The sequence below is a fragment of the Uloborus diversus genome, chromosome 6 (assembly GCF_026930045.1).
Source record: "Uloborus diversus isolate 005 chromosome 6, Udiv.v.3.1, whole genome shotgun sequence".
Lineage (NCBI taxonomy): Eukaryota > Metazoa > Arthropoda > Arachnida > Araneae > Uloboridae > Uloborus > Uloborus diversus.
In genome coordinates, this window is record NC_072736.1 from 156,504,264 (window position 1) to 156,516,045 (window position 11,782).

General features: G+C 38.3%; 1 protein-coding gene across 1 annotated transcript in view; it reads left to right on the forward strand.

Annotated features, from left to right (window-relative positions):
* The window catches only part of LOC129224682 (sodium channel protein para-like), a 140,683-nt gene extending 129,841 nt beyond the window's left edge, over positions 1 to 10,842 (forward strand). Inside the window, exon 30 of the mRNA XM_054859228.1 lies at positions 7,502 to 10,842. Coding sequence (XP_054715203.1) covers positions 7,502 to 8,559 — 1,058 coding nt within the window. The 3' untranslated portion in view covers positions 8,560 to 10,842. The remainder of the gene's footprint in view (positions 1 to 7,501) is intronic.
* Positions 10,843 to 11,782: the final 940 nt, after the last annotated feature.

Below are 11,782 nucleotides of genomic sequence, written 5' to 3' on the forward strand. Positions count from 1 at the left end.
AGGAAGAAAAAATAAAACTAAAATGAAAGAAAAATTAATTTCGAACAATCAGTATTGCAGACGATAAACATTGGTCGGTTCCTACGAGGACTTTAAAATATAAACTAATGTTTATTATGATATTTAAAACGAAAACACAAAATATGAAAACGTAAACTGAAGTTTGTCTAACATTACAATTTTTAGAAACATAAAGTGAACACCTGGCTGTAATTCTTGATTGCAAAAACTTTTAATCTGTTAGAAACAAACCTAAATCTTTCTTTTTCCTTTTTTTACTTCCTTTTCCAAAAAAGGAAGTATTGTATTCGCGAAAAAATTTTCACTCAAAAATCGACCTTAATTTCCATTTTGCTCACCCCCGAATGAACGTTGAGTTTTTTTTTTTTTTTCGACTCGACCACACTTGGATAAATAAGATGGCCTAAGAATAGATAGACATGAGAAATATCCATTTTGACGATTCCCGAGTTAATTACAACGAGTTTTCTCGTGACATCTGTATGTACGTATGTGCGTATGTATGTCGCTTAACTCAAGAACGGTATGTCCTAGAAAGTTGAAATATGGTACGTAGACTCCTAGTGGGGTCTTGTTGTGCACCTCCCCTTTTGGTTGCATTCGGGTGTCTCTAAAGGGGTCTTTTGTCCCTTTTTGGGGGAAATCATTGTTAATTTCGATGTAAACTTAAGTGGTGTTATAATTTGGCAGACACTTGGCGATATATCGCCAGTCTTTTGGTCGCCAAGTTTTATCGCCAAATTGGCGACAAATTTGGCGATTTTTTTTAATTTGGTTTTAATTTGGTCACTTTTTTTTATATATTTAGAGAGCAAACTATTGAATCACATTAAAATTGCCAATAATACGGAACTGACATTAAATTGGAGTAAAAGAAAGTCATGTGATGCACACATCAGCTCGTTTTCTAAATAAGAATGCAAAAGTTTTGTCTTACATGAAGTAGCAACAATAACTCTACCTTCCACACAATTCCAAAAAGGAAATTACTAGTAAGTTTCATGTTTGTCCTCCGATTACACACGTTTATTTACTGTGTTGCTCATCACTTTTCATTTAAACCCATAAAAAACCTGGAGTAAAACAATAAAAGTATTCAGATGGTTTTATTACATGTACAGTTTAACCCAGATTTTATGTTTTCCGTTTCAAACGTTTTCCCGCTTCCAACGTAACTTTCTGCTGGTACCTGAGAATTGCTACATTGATAATGATAAAATATTCCATATTTTACTCAACTCTTTTTCAAAAATCCCATTTGTAAGGATTTTTTTTACAAACGGACCAAAAACAGATACTAACTTCGCTTCAATTTAAAAAACAAAGCATCTAATAATGATAACAAGTCATAGTTTGTAATTTTTTTTTCTTGTTTTTCCACGCTATCTGTATTTATTTTAAAATTTCATATGTATTCTGGCCCGCGACAGCCATTTTAATGTGTTGCGGCCATCCGGTAAAAAAAAAAAAGTTGGGCACCACTTATATAGAACATGCTATTAATGAAATTAAGTCTAAAAACAAAAAAGAAATAAAGATTACACATTTCTTACACTAGTTCATGGGTAAAAATCAATTTTCAAACAATATTTTTAGCCCCGCCGCCGGTTTTATGTTTTCCCGCTTGGTAAATCTTTTATCATTAGTCCAACAGAAAACGAAAATCGAGGTTCCAGTGTATCAATAAAAAAAATTACTGCCATGTAGCAAATGGTACAATTTTTAACGTAATTATGAACTTCTGAAAATGAAATTGAGCTTGAGAGTTCTATTACTTACTAGTCAGCCTACTCTACAACTTTTTTTTTTTTTGGTTTGGGAGGGGGAAGCTAAAAATTGATATTGATTCAACTGCTTGGCAACATCGCCCAATCTTTGGCGAATTACTAATAACGAGCTAATGTGTGCATCACATGACTTCCTTTTACACCACTTTAATGTTATTTCCCCATTATTGCAATTTTAATGTGATTCAATAGTAAACTTTTTAAATATCACCAACAATGGCCGAATTAAAACCAGATTTTAAAAAAAAGTCGCCAAATTTGTCACCAAGTTGGTGACAAAACTTGGCGACCAAAAGACTGGCGATATATCGCCAAGTGTACGCCAAATTATAACACAACTTGAGTTTACATCGAAATTAACAATGATTTCCCCCAAAAAAGGGGCAAAAGACCCCCTTTAGAAACACCCGAATGCAACCAAAAGGGGAAGTGCACAACTAGACCCCACTAAAAGTCGACGTACCAAATTTCAACTTTCTGGGACATTCCGTTCTTGAGTTATGCGACATACATACGCACGTACGCACATGCGCACATACATAAGTACATACAGACGAGTTAACTACAACGAGAAAACTCGTTGTAATTAACTCGGGAATCGTCAAAATGGTTATTTCGCGTGTCTATACGTTCTTAAGCACTTATCCTCGTGTGGTCGAGTCAATTTTGACTGCTCAAAAAGCATTTTTTTTTTCTAAGACACGATTCTGTACTTCCAAGACATACTGCCGTAAGTCATATTATCACTTCTTTAAAAAGTTGGAACTCACGCCCTTATAACATTGGTTGGGGTTAATTAATGGGGTTGTTTCCTTCATTCAATACTATAAGCCACAGAAATTGATAAAATAAGCAAAAAAAAATAACATGGACCCAGAAAATACTTTCATTTTCCCAACAGTTATTTTTTAATTAATTTTTTAAAATGTCCAATTTTTCAAAAAAGGCGTGGTCTTTATGACGTCACAAATGATGTACTTCGGTGCATCTTTCTACCGCGTTTCCACGTTACGTTAATAAAGAAGCGAATTAAACATTGCGCTCTACGCTTGCTATCAACCATGTCGTTGCCAGTACACGTGAGTAAAGATGCGAATTAAATATTGTGCACTTCTTGAATGGCAACAGTGAATGGCACTTCATCATTTGTGATGTCGTCGGCAGAAGCGCAGGCAATGAAAGTGCACCAATTGAAGTATTTTATTTTAAATATTAAACTTGGTCAAATTATTTTAAAAATGATCAGATCCTATATTTTTAAGCAAGCTCTTTCAGGAAAAAAAATACTTTTAAAATTTTGGAAACGACCCATTTTTTAAAAAAATTGATGGAATTACATTGTTATGGCTAAGTGCGTAATAAGGTTCTACGTTCAATGCAGTAATACCCTGAAAATCGACATCTTCGGACTTTCTGTTGCAACGGTTCTTTTTAATCTGGCTTGAGGTACAGAATTTCTCATTCATTTTTTCTGTACCTCAGAGCCAGACTAACGTAAGACCGAAAATGGCAATTTTCAGGTTATTACTGCTTTATACGTAGAATCTTATTCCACATCGAGTCATCACATCGTAATTCTATTGAATGTAATAACCCATATTTAAAAAAATCCTTTATAATTTATTAAATAGTACTATAAGAGCGAGAGCCCCATCCTTTGTATGCACCGGACGAAAGTTTTTTCGCTCTTCTGCAAAGTAGCGATAATATGACTTCCATTAGTCTGGCTCAGAGGCACATATATTGATTCATTAGTTTAATTTTACTACTTGAATGCATTTGCTGATCTAGTTCCAACAATGGTGATGAGTATTTATCATTTATTGAACACATACATTTGATGGCATTTTTCTAGCAGCATCAGTATAATGAGTGCTCTTTTCAAAGAATTCATCAGGTCTCAAATAATGCGCGAAGAATGATTAAAATACAAGCTAATAACGCAAGAAAATCTTTTATGCCTGTTGCTGTTTTGTATTCCTAGACATAATATTACACTGGTGGACAGTTGCTAAGGACGGATTCCAATGGGCTATGTAGCGAGTAAAAAAAGTAAGTGTGATTAGATGCCAAGTGAAATAAACTAATTCCAGAACTCTAGAGCATTGCAATGACGATAATTTATTGTGCTCTGAAATCCAGAAGGCGTTGAAAAGTGTTCAAAGGACGAAATGGTCATTTTGTGCTGAATATGTAAAAGTGAATAAATGTAATTACCGACCCCCAGTCGTTCCGGCGTAAGATGTCAATATGGGATATGGTTACCATGCAGAGCGATGCAAGCTTCCACACGTCATGTGATGCTTTACACAACGTTATCCAGCAGCTGTTGGGGTAGTTTATACCATTCTTCTGTCAGTCACGGATAAGGATGTCCTTGCTTATTGGAGGGCGTTGTCGATCAGCAAGACTGCTCCCCAAAGCATTCCAAACATTTTCAATATGATTCAGATCTTGATCTTGATTCAGATCAGAACGTGCTGGCCATCCGATGGGTTGAATATTTTGAGTGAGCTATGCACTTTTGGACGGCGATTATTAGTGATATGTTACGTTGCCATCCATGAAAACGAATTTATCGCCCACAGCACCGCAGAACACGTGAACATGAGGCAGAAGAACAACATTAACGCATTACTAGCCGTCATAGTCTTGTTTGGAAGCACACGAGCGACGTACGGCTATTGATCATAATCCTACCTATAGCAGACACAACTTGCAGGATACTAGTCCTTTTCTTTTATGTTTGCCGGCTTGTATGCTATACCACTCCCGTATCAGGTTAGTTGTCGTCCACAATTAGACGACAGACTGAACCTGCTTTCATCTGAGAATAGTACACAAGCCCAGTCGACTTCTCTCCAAATGCGATGCTGAAGACATCATTACAAACGAGCAAAACACTGACAAGTAGGCAATGGGATGCACAAAAAGAGCTGACGATCGTATAGTCTTACTGTATTTAAACGTCCCGCTACAGTTTTTTTTTCTTTTTTTTTTTGGATATTTGCTTGCTAGTAGGAAACTGCAGAAAACTGCTTTGCTACCTCAGTAGCTGTATTGCGCTGGTTCCTTTTCGTTCCTAGCACCAAGTACCAATCTTCTGCTGACGTCGTAATGCGTACACGACCTCCCTCGTGACATTTGCTAAACATTCCACTTGTTTGAAATGATTTCTAAACTCTAGAAACTACCCTGTAGCTGACGTCGAACTCCCTGGCATCATGTAAATTTCTCTGCCCTTCTTCGATGTTGCCAACCACACGGTCATTCATAAATTTATCTAAAGGATGTCGGGAAGACATGCCAAAAAATGCAAGTTCGTCAATTAATTCTTTCCCGTCAAACTTTGCTTTCGAAAAACAATAGTCGTCACGCGCCCAATCCTTTATATCGCTTATCAGTGCTACCACGTGACCAGCAACGTCATGAGTCTTAAATTTGCATACTCACAACACGTCTTACTGTGTCTCAAACTTATGCTAATTTCCATATTTCCTTGCCTTTCATTTTGTGGTTTCTAACGCTGCTATTGCCATCCGTCCTTAGCATTTGTCCACCAGTGTTTAAGAGAGTATAAATATTTTACAGAGGGAAAAAAAGGTACTGATTGTAGTCAAATACGATTCGCATATGGAATCAATCAGCTATTTTAATTGCAAGAATCAAAAAATGGGCATAACGATTAATTTGAATTTACTGGAAAATCATTTACTATTTTAGCTATGAACATTTCAAAGTGAAATTCACAAAATTTAGCGACTTCATGGAACCAATATTTCAAATAACTGCAGTTTGAAAACTACTAGATGTTATGGATGTGCTGTTTGTTGCTGTCTTGTATTAGCTAGGCTGTCAAAGAGAGACGACATTGGCTTTGTGAAAGAAATAAAAATAAAGGGCCACTCTTATTGTTTGTTCTCGAGGAAAATATTACATTTACTTTCTTTAGCAAATGTGGAGACAATGTTAACTGTAGTACTGCCGTGGGCAGGTATAGGGCAGCAACTGCAAATTTTTCATTTTTCAATTTTTTTGCATTCTTGTCATCTATTGTTCGTTAGCTTTATTGTACAAGCTTGCTTATTTGGTTTCCGCTGAAAAAAGTCGTAATTCCAACATTTCCCTATTGGTAGTACTGAATCCAAGAATCCAACACACATTTCTTCAAATGTAGGTGTAGGACAAAATAAAAAGCACACCTGTGGAAAAATGAAAATATTTTATTAATAAGTGTTTGTACCACTATTTTCCTTAACGACAGTTTGTATTCGACGTGGAACTGACAAATGAAGGTCTTGAACATAGTTCATTGGAATTCACACCCATTCCTCGTGCAAGAGATCGAGTCTCGAGTTCAGATAGAGTTCGTGGAGGAGGAAACCGCGCTCCGACTTTGTTCTCTAAAAAACCCCACAAAAGCTCAATGATTATCAGACCAGAGGATTGGGGACACCACTTTAGATGTTTCACTTCATCGTCATGCTGATGTAACCATGATTGAACATAGTGGTATGCGTGAATAGAGGCGTTGTCATCTTGGAACACTGGACGTTCTCCCGGAAAGATAGTCTGAAATTTGAAGTGACGATGATCGGCGAGAAAGCTTCGATTATGTTCATTTGTCCCCCTCAGGACAACAAGAGGCTCCAATCTAAGGGATTAATTGCTCCCCACACCATCACAGAACCCCCTCCAAGCTTTACGATAGGAGCCAAGCAGTCAGTATAATATTCTTCAAGGTGCTCGCCAGACGAACACACGTCCGATGGTCTCGAATCAAGTAAATGATCACTAGTTAGACTAAATGACTTGTTCCCATTTCAGTTGTGTCCAGTTTAAATTGTCTCTGCACCACTGTAGTCTCTTCATAGCATTTGCGCCGAAACTGACGGTTTCGCAATAACCACTCTGCCTTGAATGTGCGCAGCATGCAACTCCTGTTGAGTAGTTTTCATTGATACGGGGCTCTGAAGTTGGGTACTCATTTCAGACGTCATATAAAGCAGTGTAGTCTTGTCTTTTCGAGAGAAAATCTTCTTCAACACTGGTCTGTAACGATGCTTTAACTTGGACCTTGCCCACCGTTGTGCTTCGCAGGAGACAACTTTCCCAGATTTGTATAGGCTGCCATAACCATTGATACAGTGGTCCATGAAACACCCACATGACTGGCTGTTCTGGACACTCCAACTAGAAGATCTCTAATTATCATGTCTCCTTTCATGTCCGAGAGATCGGTCAAAATCACACTTTGCTAAATACAGAATTTTTCCATGCAATCCTCACACTGCCAAAAACTTGATTGATATCTTCCCTACCACCGCCACCTGGTGGCAAACTGTTGCAACACGTGGCGGTCGTTTAGTGGACGGTCGAAGAAAGATTCAATTTTAACTGGATGTTCCTATTATTTTGTCCTATACCTGTATCGCGAAAACTCATTTCTGCAGATACCTGCCCACGGCATTATACGGAAGTGTTATACAATGGACGAAAAAAGCAAAGCCATCAGATCTAAAATTTAAAAAAGAAAAAGATTCTGTTCAAACTCTTTTGATCATATTTACTATTTCCATGATGACCTTCACTGATGTTATAATGTACTTTTCGACTCCACTTTCATTGAAATTCTTTATCTCGCTTGTTCTAACTCAACGTTGATACTAATCAAAAGTTCTCTTTCTTCCTAGGTGTGGTTCTGAAAGATTTGATCGAAAAGTACTTCGTGTCCCCGACACTGCTTCGTGTGGTGCGTGTCGTGAAAGTGGGTCGGGTGCTCCGGCTCGTCAAAGGTGCCAGGGGCATCCGGACCCTCCTGTTTGCACTAGCCATGTCTCTGCCCGCCCTCTTCAACATCTGCCTCCTCCTGTTCCTGGTGATGTTCATCTACGCAATTTTCGGCATGTCCTTTTTTATGACCGTCAAGCGCCGCTACGGAATCGACGAGAATTTCAACTTCGAGACGTTCGGCCAGTCCATGATCCTGCTGTTCCAGATGTCCACCTCAGCGGGGTGGGACTCGGTGCTGGCCGGAATCATGGACGACACCGATTGCGATCCCCCTGACCCGGAAACCGACGAGCCCGGCAATTGCGGTAGCAAGGGAATCGCTGTCGCATACCTCGTCACCTACCTGATAGTCAGCTTCCTGATCATAATAAACATGTACATTGCCGTGATTCTAGAGAACTACAGCCAGGCGACGGAGGACGTACAAGAGGGGCTAACGGCAGACGACTACGACATGTACTACGAGATATGGCAACGGTTCGATCCCGACGGGACCCAGTTCATCAAGTACGAGAACCTCACCGACTTCTTGGACGCGCTGGAGGAACCACTGCAGATCCCGAAACCCAACAAGTACAAAATCATCTCGATGGATATTGCCATCTGCATGGGCGATCTCATCTACTGCGTTGACATCCTGGACGCCCTCACCAAGGACTTCTTCGCCCGCAAGGGTCACGTGATCGAGGAGACTGCGGAGATCGCCGACGTGGTGCCCAACAAGGACCGCGGAGGACTGGAAGCGATCAGCAGCACGCTCTGGCGACAGAGGGAAGAGTACTGCGCACGCGTCATCCAACACACCTGGAGGCGCTACAAGGGCCAGATCGGCTCGGAGCCGAGGCCGCAGCAGACCGCCATCGTGATCGAGAGCGACGGACACGTGACCAAGAATGGACACAAGGTCGTCATTCACTCTAGGTCGCCTAGTGTCACGAGTCGCTCGACTGATGTGTGATAATTACTGAACACGGGCAACAGGGAGGGGAAAACCACTTTAAGGCTTTGTACAGCTACCAAGAAAAACGGCTTGCTCTTTGAATCTATTGAGCTCGATGCGACGAACCAAAAGGGCTGCATGAAGCGTATATTTTTATATTATGTATGCAGGGGTTCATTACCTGTCCGCTTGCAACACGTGTACTTGGTTGACTAAACCAATGTTTTCCATCGTTATTTTTCTAACAATTAGTTTACACTATAATTATCTATTTACACTAAATGTAAATACGCAAAATACCTGCGGTAAGGCCATAGCATTTGTTGCCAGAGAGTATATAATTTTATTATTGCGTTACATTTTAAGTGGTACACTCGTTAGAAGGAAGTAGTTTGTTCCTTTCTTTTTCTGAGAATATTTGATGCAAGAAAGCTTTTATCTTTAAAAAAAAAATTAGCATATATATAATTGATTACTTGGATTTCTGAATGAGGATCGATGAGGAATGACTGCAGACTGATTCGATTTGTCTGAAGCTGTAGCGATTCCAATGCTGCTTATTGAGACAACGATTTGTTGAATCCTGCTTTCGGTGAGAGTATATTTTAAAGCTTCTAAATATATTGAGTCGTTAAGTTTCTCCTGTTTTATCGGAGAGATGCGTTGTCAGGCGTCAGAACAAACCTGGGAAGATTTTGTGGGACGCACAAGAGCGCGTCTAGTTAAATAATCTATTGCTTGTTGACTGATTTGTTAATTGTTGAGTTATCTAGCTTGTTACGTAGGTAGTTAATTCTAGTTACGAATTGGGTTGTATAGCTTACCGCTAGTTAGCGTGAAAACGTAGGCTATTTTTTTATTTTTTATCAACAGCACTCATGTTGGTGAAAACAACAGCCCTTGCACATCAGGGGGATGATATATACTTATGTATATGAAGCAAGCAAATAATGAAGTTTTTAAAAGAGTAATATATATAAAAGAATTATATATACATATATATATACATTGTTGTATGATGGCGAATGTACAGCGTAAGAGAGTTCTAATAGTGTCCAGGTAAGGACTGAAGTAGGAATATATACATACATATGTGCATACATATATATGGTAAATATATATATGCATATATTGATATGCAATGTTGAAATGAGACGAAATCCTCCTAGTGATATATGAGCCGTCGTCATAGGGTTCCTCCATTCATTCTCTTCAATGCTTCTCTGTGGAAAGTGAAGCAGTAGCCTTTTAGCCCGTAGAGGAATACCTGGACAGCAAGTCAAGGCTGACAAGTGCTTCGAGCAAAGAGAAAAAAAATAATAATAAAACAAATTTCTATATTCAGGGTTCTGAAACTGGACAGGGGAATAAATGCCAATCTTTTTTTAAAAAAAAAATCGACCTATCTCTCTTTGCACACAGTAACTTTAGGTGTCTAACACTCCAAGCTCAGTTTCTCGCCCCCTTCCCCTTTAGAATCCGGAGAGAAACGGAAAGAAGACGCGAAAGAAGAAGAGTGTGGTTCACGTGTGACTCACATGTCACATGCCTTTTCCGTCAGCCACTCAAGAGCAATCCCGCTCTACTTGAGATTTCATTTTATCATGTGCCTTTCTGCGTTGTTATTGCTGTCTCAAAAAAAAAAGAAAAAATACAGCAAGATCTTGCGTCATTAACTCAGCAAACGGTTCGGACTTGCTTAAATTTAGCTTCTTTCCAATCCTTATTCCAGCACATCCAGATATAATGTACTCATTTCTATAGAAAGTCCAAATATACTATATATATATATACAGATATATACATACAAAGCAAAAAAGGCGTGTACACGTATATATAAAAAATATATATGTTGTAATATATATATACCTGTACACGAAGCATTCGTTCACGAGCTTAGCAGTCCCGCGTCCTGACTCGAAGCTCATGTTAAAAACAAAATTTTCTTGAATTACGAAGCACATCGCTTTTAGTACGAAAGCTCAAAGTTCAAAATTAATTTGTTTCACATTACGATTAAACACTAAAACAACTCTAAAACGCCGTTCTCGGCGCTCCCAAGTATGTTTTTTGTATGCAAAACCTTTTGAAGCGACTTCACGTTCGAATACGATCTTTTTTTTATTTTCTCAGTACCTTCGAGGGTACTTCAAAGTTTCGTTGCATTTCGATTTTCCTCTTCTGAGAAGAAAAAAAAAAAAGAATACAACTCGACAAATCATCATCTCATCTAAAATCACGGAAAAATTCTAGCATAAATTGATCGCCTGTTAAATTTAGCAGGAGCTTTAGCATTAGAAATTAATACCTAAATCCAATATAGGACGGTAGTTGCCTTCAAACTAGGCCCTCTAGCATTACTAAAAGTTTATTAGCTTTCTTAAAAATGCAACACTGAAACAGCAGAAACTGATTGTATAATTCCTCCATCCTAATCTTAGTGAAATCTTACGTTTCAAACAGCCTGAACTATTCAAGATTCTACTCCAATGTATATTCTGAAGATGCGTTATTGGATACAGTTCCATCGCAAAGCTATTACTACTACTAAACAGATGCTTCAAGATGTTGACTCGCCATTTCCATTTTAAACACCAAGTTTCAATCATTTTCTCAATTCTGCCTTTTCAGCTTGTACTTACTTTGTAAGACGTTTTGAATTTCACAGTTTGTACCATACTGCCTGTAAATACATCATTGAATAAATTTTTGATAATTTATCACAACGAACCAATGCTCAAGCAAGGACATGTTGTAGTGTGAAGTCTCTGCCTTGTGTAATAAATCAATTATATGCTTACACAGACCCTTCTAACATTTTCATTTACTTTCGATTCCAGTTATACAGTAAAAACTAAAATACTTTTTTTTCCAGTGATCTCTGAAAACTAAAAATGTCTTGCACAGTCCCTTTTAGCTAGGCTTGTCAGATTTCTGAAATGTTCAACCGGGACACCGGAATGCCCCCCCCCCCCTCTCCCCCCGGCCGCTAGTATTCAAAGGGATACACTCACTGGCTGGTTTTTGGAGAGTTTTATGGGCCAGTTTATTCTCAATGCTATGAATAAATGGTTACTAATTATGAACCTAAAACTGGGGTAATAAAAAAAGACATATGCAGATAAAATTTGAACCTTTTGTTATTCTTAGATGTAGATATTTACGATTTATTTTAGTTAGAAAAAGCACTTTGAATGAAGAATAAAAAAACAATATTTAGTTATACTTTTCATTTTATATT